The sequence below is a fragment of the Oncorhynchus clarkii genome, chromosome 13 (genome assembly GCF_045791955.1).
Source record: "Oncorhynchus clarkii lewisi isolate Uvic-CL-2024 chromosome 13, UVic_Ocla_1.0, whole genome shotgun sequence".
In the NCBI taxonomy this organism is placed as follows: domain Eukaryota; kingdom Metazoa; phylum Chordata; class Actinopteri; order Salmoniformes; family Salmonidae; genus Oncorhynchus; species Oncorhynchus clarkii.
Window position 1 is genome coordinate 19,798,616 of NC_092159.1, and position 19,657 is coordinate 19,818,272.

Consider the following 19,657-nt stretch of genomic DNA (forward strand, 5'->3'; position numbering starts at 1 on the left):
ATACCAGCACATACGAAGTCAACTCAGCCCCCCCCCCTCCCCCAATGAAAAGTCCCATTGAGCCCCATTGAGGGGACTGGAGAGGCTGTGAGGCTGCTTCTTTGGCAGGCTTAGCTCACCTGCAGAGAGGCCTCTATAGTTGTATAAAGAGGCTTAGCAGCTGCCAGGGCTGTAAGTCTATGGCACCTAGTGGGAGAGGAGAATAGGGAAATGTAGGCCCCCCCTTTCAATGGCCCTCGCCACTTAGTAACAGAAGGCATGTGCCAAACTTGCAGAATGAGAATGAGGAGAATGAAAACGTTCCCTTTGGAGTTCACTAAATATCGGCAGTGGCGGCGACTCTTTCTTTGTTGTCAAAGTGAAGTCACTCTCTCTCTCACCCACACTCTCTCTCTGTCTCTCTCTCTCTCATAATTTCTCTATGAATAAAAGGACAATGAATGAAGTCAATTCAGTCAAAGACCCCCAACCAAAACAGCAGAGATAAAGCAACAACGAGATAAAGAGAAAGAGAGAGAGATAAAGAGAGAAAGAGAGAGAGAGCGAGATAAAGAGAGAGAGAGAGAGGGGTAAAGGAGAGAAATAAAGGAGAGAGAGAGAGAGAGAGAGATAAAGAGAGAGAGAGAGATAAAGAGAGAGAGAGAGAGAGGGATAAAGGAGAGAAATAAAGGAGAGAGAGAGAGAGAGATAAAGGAGAGAGATAAAGAGAGAGAGAGAAAGAAAAAGAGAGAGAGAGAGAGAGAGAGAGAGAGAGAGAGAGACTAGGGGCCTGGGTCCCGAAGTGTGGAAGCCATCAATTACATAGCTAAAGCTACCAACCCAGCAGGACAGGGGCATTAGAATGCAGATATAGGCATGCAGGGCCGTAGGGGTCCCATAGGCAGCAGATGCCTAGCGTAGCGGTCAAAAGAGCACCCAGGGGCATATAGTATAATGGTATAGAGGAGGCATTTGCACTGTGAGGAATTTTCTTTCTATTGACATTATAGAACTGAGGAATAATAGGAAATTCAATGGAATGATGAGTGAAATAGTGAGTCAATAAAAGCTATAGGTTATTTAAAGGTTATAATAAGTTATCGGTTTGCTCTGCATGTGGGGGTTGATCCATCAAATTCTGATTTGCAATATTATCGCAAAAACCTAATATGAGACTTTTCTTGACATATTAACACATACAGTAGCTAATGTCACTTTTCCTGACATATTATTGAATAGCTAGCTACCTATTCTATACATCTGTAACCATGTGTATGTGACCAATAAAATGGGACTTGATTTGAGGTATTGCTAAAACTGTATGAGTCTCCAACAGCGCTTAACGCTGCAACAAGTCTGCTGTTCTATCAAGCCGATCCAGTAATCCAAAATATGCAACAGCAATTCCTCCACCCTCCATACCCCCCCCCCCCCCCCCCCTCCCTAACAGGATTGCCCCCCCCCCCCCCCCCCCCAGCATCTCCCTATTTGTGCCGCTCAGCAAGCCTCTATCCCCTCCAGGCTCCTGGGCTCCAGGCTTCCTCCGCCTTCCTACCACGGCTAATTTAGAAGGGCCTCCAGGCGATCTCTCTTCACAGTCAGAAAAGTGCAATTGTATTTTCCAGCTCATTAAGCAATAGCACAAAAAGAAGACTCCCCCATCTACTTTCCTGTCCACCCTCTGTTCAGAGAGAGGGAGAGAAGGATGGAGGGAGGGAGGGAGAGGGGGAGAGAAGGAGAAATATGACTAAGTGACCTACTAAATTAAATGTGTGCACCTGTATCAGATTGTTTGTATTAGCTAGACACTCGGGAGGCATCTTCTTAAATTCTCGACTCCTCTGTCACAACCCACAATTCCCCCCTCCCTCTCTTCATCGCTCCATCTTTCCAAAGCCAATCCCACTGCTCACTTGGTTCTAGTGAGTCCCATTGAAAAGCAACCCGTGATTGTTTATTGAAAGGGCCTTTTAACTCTGCCAGCTCATTCCATTGTTGGGGCTTTTTCATGGGGAGGACTTTGAAATTGTAATCTCAAGTCAGCTCAAGAGCACACTATTTGTCCTGACCTTTACTGCTTGTAATAACATTATTAGTACTATAGTATCAAACAAGTGCACTACAGCAGGATCAAGGGCGATAGTGAAGAACCAATTGGGATCTCTTTAAAGTGGAGATAGAGTGTGGTTTTTGAAAAGTCACAATGACACTGTGAATAATACACATGACCCTATGTGAGATATACACACGACCCTATGTGAAATATACACACGACCCTATGTGAAATATACACACGACCCTATGTGAAATATACACACGACCCTATGTGAAATATACACACGACCCTATGTGAAATATACACACGACCCTATGTGAAATATACACACGACCCTATGTGAAATATACACACGACCCTATGTGAGATATACACACGACCCTATGTGAAGTATACACACAACCCTATGTGAAATATACACACGACCCTATGTGAGATATACACACGACCCTATGTGAAATATACACACGACCCTATGTGAGATATACACACGACCCTATGTGAAATATACACACGACCCTATGTGAAATATACACACGACCCTATGTGAAATATACACACGACCCTATGTGAAATATACACACGACCCTATGTGAAATATACACACGACCCTATGTGAAATATACACACAACCCTATGTGAGATATATACACGACCCTATGTGAAATATACACACGACCCTATGTGAAATATACACACGACCCTATGTGAGATATACACACGACCCTATGTGAAATATACACACAACCCTATGTGAAATATATACACGACCCTATGTGAGATATACACACGACCCTATGTGAAATATACACACGACCCTATGTGAAATATACACACGACCCTATGTGAGATATACACATGACCCTATATGAAATATACACACAACCTTATGTAAAATATAGAGATGACCCTAGGGTAATCAAAAAATCTCTACTATAGATACTCACTTAAAAGTTAACGAAATTGGTTAAAACAACCGAACTTGCAAAAGGTGAAAAGGATGGGTTTAGTAATATTGATGACCTACTGTATCTGGCATGAAGTTTATCACGTATCGGTATAAAGCCTCATTCCATTTGACTCGGAGTGAGCTTATCGCTATTTTCCTCTCAACATCACAAAAGGGGCATTTGTTTCAAGACACTGTTGCATCATAGTCAGAATATTACCCATGGAAACATTACTCAACAGCGTCTACTATCTTTCTCGTGACAAGGGTTATCGCAATGCTAATTTGGTGCCAGGGCATGAAACGTTCAATAAGAAAATGACAAGAATGCCCTTTCAACTTTTTTGTTACAAATCACACCATTTTTTAAAATTGCGATTATTCCTTGGTTTGACGAGATGTTTGATTGGTGTGTGTGTGTGTGTGTATCTTTTTACTCATATAACACAATAACGATTTAGAGAATATTTGGGTTTTGATTGATAAAAACAATCTCCGAGAGGCTGTGAACAGCCATGAATAACCATCTGATATTCAGTGGAACCAGATGGGCTGGATGTGCTGTCACAAGTTCTTTGGTCTGACAAAGTGTGAGGACACACACACACACATAACAAGGCTTCAGGATCAGGATAAAACAAACACTGCTTTGATAACCTACTTATATCACCCAACACACACACACACACACCTTTTTTTCATATTTTACCTACAAAACCCCCAGAAGGATGGTTGCAACACATCTTTTTGATTCTGCCATTTTCTCACTCACAGCCCATATTTCAGCCAACCTGTTTGTATTATGTGAAAAGAGTGTTTTTATATAATATACTGTATTCTAAATTGCTGTAATTCATGCAATAGTTTCTGGTTTGGCCCCGGATTGAAATGCCCGGACAAGAGTGAAGAGAAAATTGAGGCTGCTGCCTAGGGTTTTCTCAAATATAATGCATCACAACTTTGGCTGAGAAGATAGTAGGAGTTTGTGGTGACATTCTTTGGTTGCCTTTGTAACCTCAAAGTAGTCACGCTAAGTTCTTTGTCCCCTGTATTCCCAAACCTCGCTCGCCCACTCGCATTGTCTCCAGACTTTCCTCAAGAATGCTGATTTCTATGGCCCACGAACGGCGGAGGTCAAATGAAAATGGTTAATTGCAATTGTCACCTCTTGCGGTGTACCACTACCTTAAACGCTTTCTGTTGGCAACTGGGTGTAATTCCCTCCCTCTCTCTCAAGGCCCGCTACCGAATCTGTTTTGTTTTGTGTAAAAGGCAGTTAGGATGGAATGACAAATGATAACAAGAAAGTCATTCCTCACATTAAAGACTCATCGACATTCATACTTCAGTTATCATAGTGTTGTTCTTCATTATAGCTCATTTGTAGTTGGAGTGGCAGTAGTACTGTTATCCTTGTTATTGTACACTGCTAGATCTAATGGTGCTGTATGGAGCCTAAAAGAATTCAACGGCTCATTTCATTCATGGCTCTCAAAAAAGTCATAGAAGTAATGGTCGAAAAGCCAGACAAGTTCATTTCACTTTTGTGCATTCTGCAACAACATTTCTCTTATTACCCCAGCATGCATTCAGCGACCAGGACCATTTCTCACTGACTGATGCCACTGTTGCCACAAGGAGGGAAGTGGCTTTGGCATAAAAATGTTAACCAGCATTTAACTGCAAGCTTGAAGCCGGTCTGATGTGGATAGACTCGACTTGTTAAGTCAAATGAAAGGTCAAGAGATTTTCCACGGATATCCTGCAACCCAAGGCAATGCTATTTAAACCACTTTAATTTAAAAATGGGAGAGAGCTCTTGCCTGGTTTCCTGATGTTAGAGTTAAATGAAGATGGATGCAAATGAAGCAAGGCAAGGAACTTTTAAGATAAAACACACTCCAAATATTTTCTCATAGTTATGTGAAATGTATGAGGATGCCTCTCAATTCTGCTCACGTGCCGTTTAAGCCATGCAGTTCTCGGTCCCTATCTCTGACACGTAATAAGAATTGATCAAATTGAAGACTAAGTAACTGACTTTGGCAGATCCACCCCCAAAATCTCTGTGTATTTAATTTTCATGATCAGATTCCACACCATTCTGGACTGCTGATTCTCCACTCCTCTCCTCATACAGACTCATGTGAGAGCAGAGCGGTGAGAGAGTGGCGTGATTGGATGGCGATGGCCAACGAATATGTCCCCTCGCCCCATCCTCCTGTGTGGTGTCTGCAAGTGTGTCCGTCTCACTCTGTTTCATTACCCATCAGCCATTGTGTTTCTGTCTGTCAAGCCCATCTCACACGTATTGGGTTCCAGTTGTCCCTCACTTTCTAAATGATCGGTTTGTTTGTCACTGTACAGGGCCTCACCATGGCACGGACACCACCACGTCAGGGAATTCACATTTCACTGGTGGACAGCTCAGCTCTGCACCTTTCACCCCGGGTTCCTTCTGACTGAGAATTCAGCTTTGCTGTACAGTGCACAAAGCTTATGGAGAATGCGGTTGTAGTGATCAACTGCTTAGTGATCATATAGTCATCTAAGGATGTAATCACTGTCTGCAGAGTGCACTGTATTAGATTGGAATTCCCAAATTCTCTGTCTGGTTCCAAGCTATAGAGCTACTTCCTTGTCTAACACACAAATCCAACTGCGCATGAAATCTAATTTGATTTTGATTGTGTTTAATTACTTTTATGGGTTTCCTTAGTCATTATATAGGGTCAGGGGTCATTCCAACTGTCTGTGAGAGAAATAGGCCTAAGTCACGCTTTCATTCAGCAGTAAAAACCTATTAATTGAGCTAGGAGTTAGATTAGGGGTCATTTACTATATAGGTTTCCATACCACTCATTATGAACCTTATATAGATGATCTAACTTAGTCTTCTCACATTGTCTAAATTCGCTGCCCAAACTTGGACCCTGCTTTTACGAACAAGTTCCACAGAAGCTTGAGAATATTGGAAAAGGCCCCATTGAGAGTCCTAAATGGGACCCTATTCCCTACGTGGAAGTAGAGAACTACATAGGGAATAGGGTGCCATTTGTGACAAAGACAAAGTTTTCATTTCGGGTGCCGAAGGAAAGTGTTTCCCATTGAACGTGTCGACCTTGGGGGACAGATCTGCTTTCAAACTCGGTAATGACATCTGACACAGTTCACTCGCTTGCATGCTGTTACAGAAATTCATTTTGGGGATCTAGGAGAGAAGGGCTCTGAAAGTCTGAAACCGAAGACCCCGGCCGAACATCAGGGGAGAACGTTTTACTGTAAATTCACGTGTAGATTATTTATGGGTAGTACCTGTATCGGGTGAATCTCTGCATGGATTTGTGTTGATCTATGATTCGCCTCTTATCCTCGTCTAGCACGACAGTTGGGAGATTAGATTGACTGAAGGGTACATGGTTGCTGGGATCTCAAACCTAAAACAGCTGGGCTAGGAGATTGTGGAGAGTGCCTGTTGAGTCAGAGCGAGAGGAGACAGAGAGGCAGATTGTTAGATACGAAAATGCAGGGGTGGACTCCCAAATTAGGGCTTGAATTTTTTTTTTAATGAGAAACTGTCACAGTGGTTCAGATATTGATAATGACAAACTCATTTGGGAGGAGTGTAAATGATTGTAACTATTCATTCATGTATTTGGAAATGTATTTGAATCATATGTGAGATTGGAAGCCTAGATATCCAGCCACTTTGAAATGACGCAAACTCTTAGGGTCATTTTCCCGAACTCAGATTAAGCCTAGTCCTGGACGAAATAACATTCTCAAATAACATTCTCTTCAACGAACCCCCTATATACGGTTCTACCTACAACCCTCTATGACTTTATCATCAAAAGGTTCTTCCTAGAACATCTATGAAGGGTTCTACTGAGAACCCGTTTATCTTTGGACGGTTCTTCCTAGAACCCTCAATGAACGGTTCCACCGGACGTAAAATGTTATTATCTATGACAATACATTACATATATCATAAGGCCTTTCTTTGAGGGCCTAGTTACTCCCAAACACAGTGATGTTAGGAATCTCCTGGTTTACAGGCCACACCAGGCCTGCAAGTCACATTATGATGGCTTGCAAAGTGATGTGTAATTCCTATTGGAATCCAGCCAGAGTTAGGATTTCCAACAAGTGGAATTGTTAATCACCTGCAACCTGCATTCAGAATGACTGCTAGGGTAGGGAAGATTGAACACTGAGAGTACCTCAATCATCTAAACTGGAACAACCATCTCAGTAACGGGTGCAATAAATCCAACAGATTGGATGTTTAGAAAACTGTAGGTTATTTATCTTTGTGTAGCATAAAATGTATCAACCAATCAATGTACATGCAAAAACACAGATGTTACAGTAAAACGAACCATTCTGAAAATCTCCCTTGAACAGAGCATGCTGGGAAATATTATCTATGGTTCTATGTAGAACCCTTCTTGCCTTCCAAATAATCATCAAATAATCCTTTCTTCCTTAGGATGTTAAAAGGTTCTAGGTAGAACACTTTGCCTCACAAAGAACCATTGTGTGAAAGCGAAGTCGTGCATCTCGCTCATCGCAATATCTGCAGTGCTGCTCGAGGCAACGTCATTCCGCTGAGTTAACCAATCAATCTTTCCTGTCCTTGTGCAGCTTTGAGAAAAAGCCTGATTGCCCACAGAACTACGTCAGTTTGGTAAGTTTTCCGACCATGACAGTCATGTGATTTGACATAAGTCGTATAAGATCATAAACCAAATATGACTTGTTGTCAAATGAAGTTGACCAATTACACTTAATGTTTGACACAAGTTCATTCATAGTGTGACTTAAAGATGCACTCTGGGATCTTATTAAGCACAACAAATTAAAATCATATTGCACTAATTGGATTTGTAACATATCACACAAATTGCAAAAATGGTATGATATCATAAAAATTGCTACATTGTGCTATCACACAAAATGGATGAGGTAGTACACAATTGGATGACGTAGCACCCAAAAAACGGGGACCACTTTTGGCTCATGGGCACCACTTTCAAAACTAGTGGCTGAAATTATACAAAAGTTTGAGAGTGCATCTTTAAGGCGTTAAGGACACATAAGGTCATAAACCAAATATGACTGACTGGCGGTCAAGTAATGTGAACCAACCACACGTGCCTTCTCAGGATTGGCCAGATTCAAATATTGAATTATTCACCCTTTAATCCAACTAAGATGTAAATTGAAGTGTGAAAAGTAACAAAGACAATCCAGAGAGGGCTGAGTGGGTCTCCAGTGTATTGGAGTGACCATGCACTCTCTAAGTGTCTTCCTTGCCAGAACATTAACCTAAGAGCGATGGGGCTAAGGCAATTCAATTAAGACAAACCCCCCACTTGTGGCCTACTAGGCGGCCATTTTGCACTTTACCAAGTGTCAATTGTGTATTTGATCCTGCTGATGACTGTTGGAAGTCAAACAGGCTTTCAGTGGGGTTGGCCATGCCAGGGAGGCCATCTTGGATTATATGGTGTTATTTACTATGGTGTCATGTTGGGAGTGCAGAAGGGCAACGCTTTGGGATGATACACATCATGAAAGATAGTTGACATCAATGACACTGGGGCAAAGTGATGATTTTAGTGAAGGAGAATGTCTGAGAGAATCCTTGTGTTACAAAGCTCCTGAAGGAAATGAGAGACTAAACTTTAAGAGCATATTTTGCGTGCTGGTGACACTTCAATCAAAGGCATTAATGTTAAAATAATATGTGGTCACATAAGGCCTATGCTGCCACTTTAAAGGGCTACCAAATAATGTTTTGTGATAGGAGACAACTAGGTCACCACACATGAAATCAGGCCATGACGCCACAGCTATTCGAAACTGTCAAGTACATGTTTTATTTTTTCATATATTTAAAAAGCTGTTAATTGTCCCTTTTTAAATGTATGTTTTTTTTACTTTACTTTGTGGAAGGTATATGATGGCAAATGCCAAATATTCCATATGTATTATAAAGATGAATAGGCTTTATTTAAAAAAATCGAAATCAATATTCATTGCATTGTCTTTTTTACCTGATCTTTTGTATTTTAGTTTTTATTCCTCATTGTTCATTTGACCATTTTAATTTCAATGTTGCTCGATGTGTATTCTTTCTGTGGAAATATGATCATTTTCCAAAACATTTTTGAAATACTGCCCCTCTTATCATCCGATCAAGTTGTTTGTTCTCTTCTTCCAAGAAGTGAAACAGGCTAACCGTCTTTAATGTCAGTGGTTGTGCCTCATTCCTTCAGCTATGCTCTGGACTACGAAATATTTCGAGTACAATTGGTTAAGTGGAGTTAACCGTTCCCTTTTCTCCCCGAGGTAGCTTCCTTTTTGATCCCGCCGAGGCTGGCGCCTTCCAAAACACAACTTGTCTGGCTTATTAAATAGTTTGACCTGAAGAAAAAACGCCTGTTGCTTCTCAACCGAGCCTATTGTAAACTTTAAAAAGTCCATGACAGCATTTAAATTGGCGTAATGCTGTGTGACCAACAGTCATAGCATATCGATTTATTTATTCAATGTGTCTGTTCATAAATGTTTAGATGACTTTTAATATTCTAACGAGTTTCAATTTCTTTGTGTATTTCCATATTGTTTGCCCTTTCTCATATTTTATTTTAGCCTATTTAAGACTTTAGAAGGATCCCTTTATAACCTTGCATTCTTCTGCATCTTATCACAGCGTTCTCGGGTGTGAAATTAATTAATTAAAAGGTTCCAATAAGTGCTCAACTAATGGATGTAAATACTCATGAGGCCTCCCCACTGGTTAATTGCGCTAAAATTGGTCTACTTTGTGTTCCGCGGAGACAAAAACCCCTTGAGCTATCAATGCACCAGCTCCGCACGGGGTCTGTATGATTAAAACTTCTTGTCGCTTTCAAAGGGCCTCTTGATGTCTCTTGGAAGGCAGAGGGCCAATGAATACGGAGGAAATGAGCGCTGGGAACGTCACGAGGCCAAGTTGAGACGATGATTGGACGGCGTGGAGAGGGGAACAGTTACTGCCCTTTTATAGACGACCCCATCTAGTGAGTTGAGCTACTGGGCAATATTCTGACAGCGAGGACAGCACCAGACGCTATACTCTCGATCGCGATTCGATTTTCCTGAGCTGGCCAGGCGGAGGTGTATGGCCCCGTACCCCTTTGAGATGAATCCCGTTGGCCTATCGGGGTCTCCGTCCCGCGAGATTAAACTCCACCAGAAAGAAGAGTCGGATACGGAGTGTGAGGAGCTTCAACCCAAAGATATGACAACTGACAAAGGATACAAAAGTAAGACGAGCAGTCTTCCATTTAGCGTCGAATCATTGATTTCCAAGAAAACAACCTGCAGGACTTATTCTTCTTCTCCCTCCTCGGATTCGGGTCTCGTTCAACCGAAGCCTGTGGCGGCGGCGGTGCAGATCACGGAACAGTTTTCTCCAAGGACTTTTTACGTGGAGAGGAAAGTTTCCCCGGAAAGCACACAGAGCGTGTCGGACTGTCAGAATGACGACAATCAAGATTTTTGTGAGAAAGACCAGAGCACTTGGTTCCAGACTACATCTTTCTCGACTCCCCCTCGTAAGTCCCTGCTTCCAGAGTTATTGGCTGTCTAAATGTTGGTCAACTAATTAGGCCAACTATTCCCTATTGTTTGTCTATAATAATAATAATAATAATAAAGTAGTAATAGTCATATTATTAGCAGTAGTATTATTTCTAGTTTTTCTATTATTAGTCTGTTATTGATGTTATCGTGTTCATGAGATCGTTATTACCTCACATAATAGATCGTCATAAGCCTACCTCACTGTGGTCCTGCCTGTCTATCCAAAAATATATAGAATTTGCCTCGAAATGTCCCTATATCAGTCTAATAATACAATGTTATTTCAGAGTAGCCTGATAGGTCTAAACTGTGCACAATTAGACAAAGTTCCTGTATGTTCCCGATGTCTGTCATAGGCCTATTTTGGAATTGGGAAATTGGTAGGCCTACCAATTAAAAGCCACCGTGCAGGAATAAACCTTATGGCAATGTCCTTAAATGCATACGTTGTTTGGTGAGGCTAATTATGACGAAAAAAAAAAAGTTTTTTGTCACATAGGCGCAGTGAAATGTGTTGTTTTAAAGGGTCAGCCGCCCTTGAGGTTTACATTTAATAACAATACCTTTTAATTTATTTGTCCCTCCAGGAAGCTTAAGTCCACCTCCATGCCCTTTAAGGAAACATAAAAACAACCGAAAACCTCGAACGCCCTTCACTACCTCCCAGCTGCTCGCTCTGGAAAGGAAATTCCGACAAAAGCAGTATCTCTCCATTGCGGAGCGTGCCGAATTCTCCAACTCCCTCAATTTGACCGAGACCCAGGTCAAAATCTGGTTCCAAAACAGAAGGGCTAAAGCCAAGAGACTTCAGGAGGCCGAGTTGGAAAAGTACAAACTGGCGTCGAAACCAATGCTACCTGCCTTTGCTCTGCCATTCCCCCTGGGAGCGCACATGGGCTCTCCATCTCTCTACGGACATTCTAACGCCTACCCCAGGCCCACGTTACCTGTTCCGGGACTCTTCGGTGGACCTGTCACCTATGGAATGTATTATTTGTCTTGACTTAGATTGTGCATTTACGTTTGAGATGAAATCATATGTCATTGTATATGTTTTCAAACATGGTTGCAACACTTAACTTTACCCCCTGTCTGGAACATGGATATATTTTTCCAGAAAGCCATAATTTCCCAGATGGCCTATAAAGGCCTATATTTGTCTACGCAACAGAGATCATTTTTAGATATATGTTGTATACGCTCATTAAAGTCAAACAGGCCAATACTTGTGGGACATGTTCTCATGCCTAGAAATTCTTAGGCAAATGTTGGCCACATTGTTGATTGCAAGATGGTGATTGCAAGATAATTTTATATCGAAGGCCTATAGGCCTTATTTTGTATATTTCTGATAGCGATTTCTGATAGTTGAGCAGTTATCAATGGCCAAGTTGTCAAGGCACGTGAGGCCTTAAAACACAACCCGTTTGCCACTTGCAACTAACAGCGTGTGTAATTGATCACTAGACCTACACATTTTTGTATCCATTTCGATTATACAAATGGGGGCATTGGCATTAAGTTTGTAATTAATAACAGGCCTAGACAACGTCAATATCCTCGTGCGTAAAATATAGCCCTGTGCGCCATGCAACGAAAAAGTACTTAAAACAGCCTTATTGAACGTGCCTTAAAATACCAACTAGGCCTATTTTGAGCTCTCGAAAAGCATACTTGAACTGTAAAATGTCTGTCATTTGTTCAATATTGACGAATTTTCACATTCAATTGTCCGTGCACACAATTATGGAAAATCATGACCGACAGAATTATGCATGTGTACATTTGCCGCATTTCTTTCCAGTTGCAAGCTCTGTAAATCCGGTTTCTTTTCATGGAGTGAAAAATTACTTTAGAAAACAAATGTGCATAAACAATTTGTACTTTTTTACTATGAGGCCTTAAGACCAATTACAAATGGGATATTTGTATGATTTTAAAAAAATGATTTTATTTTCAAGAAATATAAATAATATCATTGTAAATAATAGTGTTCACGTGTCCTGCAACTCTGATGGAAGAAGGCGCAGGAATATTGATATTTATTAAATATCTCTGTATCTGTACTGTGTACATACATGGTCTTATTTTAATTATTCTCTCATACCTGTAAAAACTGAGCTCAATAAATAAACATTATAATTTAAACTTCTGTTGAAATGCTTTTGTCTCGTCAATGAACACAGATTACACGTATTACACCACACGGTGAACATCAAGATTGAAAGGGAAAATTGTTTTGACTGACAGGAACCAATGTAGGCCTACATTTTCTCCTAATTTTCTCTTCATTAGAAATGTAACAACAATTTCTCATTTCAAGGTTCAGTATTTAACCTCCATCTATTCTGAATAATAGTTGTATAGTTCGTTCATCTATGACGACTGGAATGGTAAATTGCTGCAACAAAAACTGCCAAAGTTTTCTTGATACTTGCAATGTTTAAACGAACAATATACTTAGGCTATATATGTTTCTTAACAATTTAATAGTTGTGCGAATTAGGCCTACTTTGACAAGAAAAACGGAAATTATAGGCTACCTTCACAAGACTAGACTTGTGCGGTTGTTGTAATATGCCCATCACTACCACTAATAGCTGTACTCCTATGATAAATATTTATTAAAATTGTAATAATAATTACAATCATACGCTTTCATAAGATTTTTCCTTGATATATTGTTTTATTTGTGTCTTGTGGCCATTTGATAAGCTAAACGGTAGTTGAAACGACCAATGACGTTTGGATGCTATGATTTGGTTTTATTCATCTCTGTCATATTAAACACAAAAACAGTAGATTTCAACCAGTATTATTCCATCTATCTAGTAATTTCTTAATTCCACATGAACCGTTGTATCATCCATCACCAAGCGTTTCATATAGGCCTACTCAACATGTGTCTTCATTTCTCCCATGGTTGTTTAGGCTACAGTTTTGGAATGATATGTCATTTTCCACCACCAAGTAGCCTAGGGAGCTTTAGCGAAATTGGGAGGATGTTCAGTATTATAATTATTTTTTTAAATATGACCATCTCCAAGAAACCCGTCGTGATTTTGGAGTGGTGAGCAAGGTTCCTCATGTTGGAACCACTTCACACTCCAACACGGTAGTGGGCGATATACACTCTTTATTTGTTTCCCGATCAATGGATGCACCAAAGAAATAGAGGCACTTCCACAGTTGCGCAGTGTGGGTAAAAGCTTGGACGTAACGAGGTATTTTGTCAATTAAAATGTTGTAAATAAAACGTTTTGGTATCCATGTCAGTTATGGAAATATTATACCATGCAACGTGTGCTTGTCCTGCACATGCACGGCATATAGTCGTTATTGTTACCCTTCCCACACGTAGGCGTTCGTCTGAAATCTCATGTGTTTTGCATTCCGACCTTGGCTGTAACATTGGTGCTAACAACTTGCAAGGTTGTCAAACGTTTAGTTTGCAGAGTTAGCATAAAAAAATGCAGTTAAGTTTTACATTAGTGCTTGCAATGATTAAACAGAGTTTTGCTCATCTGCAGAAGAAATGTAGAAGCATTGGCATGCTTGCATAATTCAAGACATGTGACTGTTTCAAGTGTCACCACATTGTTTCTTGACAGCAGGGCTGAAATGGCAGTTTAGCAAACCCAATAGCAATACCCAACTGAATCCATCGTGTGTCTTGGCATTTCTCCTGGGTAAAACCATTTGAATTCAAATCACTTTTTGACAGCATCCCTTGATTTAAACAAAACTTTCCATTCATGTTTGACCATGACTTGGTCAGAAAGTGACTTTTTGGACCTGAATGCCAAAACATTCAGGAGATAAAGGTGCTCAAAGTTGACTCATTTTGCATACCCTACCATACCATGAGACATCCATGTTTTCATCACTGGAAAATATAAACGGATGAGTTTAATATCATTTAAAAGCTTGCAAACAGGGGTGACATATTTTAACCTTCAAAACACCAGTCTTAACGTCAACAGTGAAGAGGCGACTCCGGGATGCTGGCCTTCTAGGCAGAGTTCCTCTGTCCAGTGTCTGTGTTCTTTTGCCTATCTTAATCTTTTCTTTTTATTGGCCACTGAGATATGGATTTTTCTTTGCAACTCTGCCTAGAAGGCCAGCATCCCGGAGTTGCCTCTTCACTGTTAACGTTGAGACTGGTGTTTTGCGGGTACTATTTAATGAAGCTGCCAGTTGAGGACTTGTGAGGTGCCTGTTTCTCAAATTAGACACTAATTTACTTGTCCTTTTGCTCAGTTGTGCACCGGGGCCTCCCACTGCTCTTTCTATTCTGGTTAGAGCCAGTTTGCACTGTTCTGTGAAGGGAGTAGTACTCAGCGTTGTACGAGATCTTCAGTTTCTTGGCAATTTCTTGAATGGAATAGCCTTCATTTCTCAGAACAAAAATAGACTGACGAGTTTCAGAAGAAAGTTCTTCGTTTCTGGCCATTTTGAGCCTGTAATCGAACCCACAAATGTTGATACTCCAGATACTCAACTAGTCTAAAGAAGGCCAGTTTTATTGCTTCTTTAATCAGGACAACAGTTTTCATCTGTGCTAACATAACTGCAAAAGGGTTTTCTAATGATCAATTAGACTTTTAAAATTATCAACTTGGATTAGCTGCCACAACGTGCCATTGGAACACAGGAGTGATGGTTGCTGATAATTGGCCTCTGTACGCCTATGTAGATATTCAATTTAAAAATCTGCCGTTTCCAGCTACAATAGTCATTTACAACACGAACAATGTCTACACTGTATTTCTGAACAATTTGATGTTATTTTAAATGGACAAAAATGTGCATTTCTTCCAAAAACAAGGACATTTCTAAGTGAACCCAAACTTTTGAACGATAGTGTACATGTACATATTACCTAAATTACCTCGAATAACATGTGCACATTGACTCTGTACTGGTACCACTTGTAGATAGTCTCGCTACTGTTATTTTACTGCTGCTCTTTAATTATTTGTTATTTAATTTTTTACTTAACACTTATTTTTCTTAAAACTGCATTGTTGGTTTAAGGGGTGGTAAGTAAGCATTTCACTGTGAGGTCTACTACACCTGTTGTATTCGGCGCATGTGACAAATACAATTTCATTTTATTTGACTCTCATAGTCATCACACCAAAGCCAGTGTTGCCTATATCAGACCGCTGCACTATAGGAGCATGTCTGGAAAAAGCTATTTTCTTATCACTGGTGCAGAGGAATGGAATGGTGTACCAAACCATGTAATATCCACTCATACGCTAGGGAGTTTTCAGATTAACCTTGAGAAATGGTTTATGGGCAAAATGCTTTAAAACTGCAAAGGCTCAAAGAAAATATAATTGTTTTCAATAAACGTTACATGGTCATCTATTTGATTCATTTTACAGTTTCCTCCCTATTGATGAGACGTATTTTGTTTCCATGTTATAATCTTGGGTATATTTTGTTTTCATGTATTTTCATGAGGACCACAATGGAAATACGTTTTAAAACAGTTTTGCCATCCTCAGTGATTTTAATGGCATGGTACTGTATCTACATGTGTGGTTGTATTGGGTTTTAAAATGGTCAAATATATCAATGGGAAAATATGTATGGACGGTTTCGTTCAAATCGAAAGGGGTGCGGGCAAAAAGTCGAATGGATTTACCCTCCTTTGAAGATTGCGTAGTTTAGATCGAGAACATTGAGTTCTATTACGTCTCTGTAATGTCTACGTTGCTGCTACTCTTAGTTATTATCTATGCATAGCCACTTTAATAACTCTACCTACATGTACATAATTACCTCGAATGACTCTGTACGGGCACACCCTGTATATAGCCCCGCTATTGTCATTTACTGCTGCTCTTTAATTATTTGTTATTCTTATCTCTTACCTTTTTTTTTTAGGTATTTTCTTAAAAACTGCATTGTTGGTTAAGAGCTTGTAAGTAAGCATTTCACTGTAAGGTCTACTACACCTGTTGTATTCGGCGCATGTGACAAATAACATTTGTTTTGAAGATGCGTAGCGATGCCATCTCTGCCAAGTCAGTGGCACTCATTTACCAAATACAATATTTGACAAAGAATATCAACTCCCGCAATGATAAACTTTCTACATGATCTAATAGCAATATATTTAATTTAATAGTAATATTGGATCAATGAGGCGATGGTGACTGGCTTGTCCAGAAAAAAACTCTTAACCCTACCCATATGACTTGTAACTCACTACTTCTGCTTCCTGAGCATCGATGGCACTGAACCGTAGCGGGGAAAGCAACATCTAAACGAGTGCAGTTATATCCAACGAACCAATCACATTAGCACATCACGTGTGCACATTGGCAAAACCCTATTTTCTGAAGGGTTCCCACCTTCTTCTCAAACTCATCCACCATCCCTGCTCTGGCCACCTCAGTCTTGTAGTAACGATTTATAGTCGATTTACTACCGGCTTCTCTGGCAGAGACTTTAGCCTTTGTGAACACACACATAGAGAGAAATCAGAGGGATCCTACAAGCTAGTACCATGAGAGTGATAGAGGACTTTTCTTTGTATCTGTTCCATTATGGCATCTGTGAGCGCACAGTCAATGACATTGAGTCCATCTTCCGTTTGAAGCTGTCCATTTTATTCTTCTTCTACTACTTCTATGAGTTGGTAAACAAACTGAAAGGGTGCATACCGCCACCTGGAGTGTGTTGTTTGAACAGGTAAAAAGCCAAGGTTGGCGATTTACTGCCACCTGCAGCTATGGAATGTTTGCTAATGAGTGTAATTCATGGGCTGATTCCTCTCGATGACCCGGATAGAATTATGTGAGCCTTCCTTAACCTATAGGATGTTCCACCCAGTTAACTACTTCAAGATGTTGAAAGTCCTCAATTGTGCTGCCCAGGCTAAAACAGGATTTTGAGCACTTGAGTCCTCTATCTATGGGCAGTGCATGGTCAGGAAAAACTCATAGCCCTAAATGTTAGGCATATTTGACTTTATCACAAAAATAGATAATCTACAGATCCGAGTACATTATTTTATTGTCATGATTATTTTATTTCCTTGAGAAATAGTTTGTTTTCTTTATGCTTTTTTCCTAAGGTTTTCAGAGGAAGTAGTAATAGTGCCATATCTAATGACACAAACATTCAATTGGTTTTTGAGCCAAACATTTGTTTGTTGCGTCACTAATTTAGCTTTCTTATCATGCATTTTGTCAATTAAATATTACCACTACAAAATAGAAATGTTGATGATGTAATGGCTGTTTCTAATCATCAAGCTTTGGTGATTTGAATCAGCTGTGTAGTGCTAGGGCAAAAAACAAAACGAAACCCTCTCCTAACCTGCCACGTTAGTTCTCCTAACCTGCTGTGTAAGTCTACCTAACCTGTTATGAAAGGTCACTCCCAAAACCGGCAGCCAGCTTTGAGAACAGTGTGAGTTTCCATTAATGTAATACACATGTAAATGATATGTTTCAGGTTGAATATCCCAGATAATAAACGCTATGGTGTACTGACAAGTTAGCACCACTGGGTGGCAGTATATGCATGTACTTGGCTCCAGGTTGAATGTGGCACCAAGACTCACAGCACACTTTTCACACTTGCACAAATGTATGAAATTAGTATTGTGAATGCTTTAAGTGTTTCTTGTTGTTAGCTGAATTGATTTATGTCAATGCTGAATTACTATATGGATTACATTTTAGTCATTTAGCAGAGTGACTTAAAATTTGTGCATTCATTTTAAAATAGCTAGGTGGGACAACACATCACAATCGTATAATGTTCATTTTCCCTCAAAGTATTAATTAGCTAAGTCAGTGTTAGCGGGAAAAGAGAAGTGCCTTTTTGGGGGGTTTCAGACGGTTTCAAAAGATGGACAGGGACTTCGCTGTGCCGACTTTTAGGGGGAAGCTTGTTCCACCATTGGGGTGCCAGGACAGAGAAGAGCTTTGACTGGGCTGAGCGGGGGGTGACCCCCCCGTAGGGATGGGAGGGTCAAGAGACCAGATGTGGCTCGGTTTGGGGTGTATAGGGTTTGAGCATAGCCTGAAGGTAAGTGGATGCAGTTCCCCTTGCTGCTCCATAGGCAAGCACCAGGGTCTTGAAGATGATATGAGCTTCGACTGGAAGCCAGTGGAGTATGCGGAGGAGCGGGGTAACATGGCAGAGCGTAGGAAGGTTGAACACCAGGTGGACTGCGGCATTCTGGATACATTTCAGGGGTTTGATGGCACAAGCGGGGAGCTCAGCCAAAGCAGAGTTGCAGTAGTCTAGATGGGAGATGACAAGTGCCTGGATTAGGACCTGCGCCGCTTCCTGTTTGAGGAAAGGTCGTACTCTATGGATGTTGTAGAGCATGAACCTGCAGGAATGAGCAACTTCTTTGATGTTTGCAGAGAACGACAGGGTGTTGTCCAGGGTCACGCCAAGGTTCTTTGCACTCTGGGAGGGGAACACTGTAGATTTGTCTTGAAGTGGACAAGCCTTTCCCAGGAGGAAGTGCAGCTCCGTTTTGACAAGGTTGAGCTGGAGGTGGTGGGCCGACATCCAAGGTGAGATGTCTGCCAGGCACACAGAGATGCGTGTCGCCACCTGGGTGTCAGAAGGGGGGAAGGAGAAGAGCAGTTGAGTGTCATCCGCATAGCAATGATAGGAGAGACCATGTGACAACCGAGTAACTTGGTGTAAAGAGGGGCATAGCGTTTGGGATGTGGAGTTACCCTAATTATAGGGCCTTTAAACCATCACAACAGTGATTGAATAAATCATCCCTCATTCAATACTAAATACTGATGAATATCATTATATTTTATAAATTGCTGCCTTATCTTTCCTATCTAATATACATCTTGGTAGATGTATATATTTTTTTGTGTGACATTTTTTATTTTAATATTATAATGATGGCACCTGTAGAAAGTTGGCAATGTCATGGACTACATACCCAGTTGATCAATATGTATTGTCATTCGTTTGTAGTCGGGTTCAAGGATCCATCGTGAATATTTTATTAGCAGCTAAAGTGAGTGTTCAGT

At 40.6% G+C, this 19,657-nt stretch overlaps 1 protein-coding gene across 2 annotated transcripts; it reads left to right on the forward strand.

Annotated features, from left to right (window-relative positions):
- Window positions 1-10,155: 10,155 nt before the first annotated feature.
- LOC139423816 (homeobox protein MSH-C-like) lies at window positions 10,156-11,748 on the forward strand. 2 transcript variants are annotated; one of them, XM_071175452.1, is made up of 2 exons: window positions 10,156-10,595; window positions 11,211-11,748. In XM_071175452.1, exons 1-2 carry the CDS (start codon window positions 10,156-10,158, stop codon window positions 11,620-11,622), a joined length of 852 nt encoding a protein of 283 aa, XP_071031553.1. In that variant the 3' UTR covers window positions 11,623-11,748. The 2 variants fall into 2 exon arrangements, with proteins under 2 accessions (XP_071031553.1, XP_071031552.1); XM_071175451.1 differs by having other exon boundaries at window positions 10,156-10,591; window positions 11,207-11,748.
- Window positions 11,749-19,657: the final 7,909 nt, after the last annotated feature.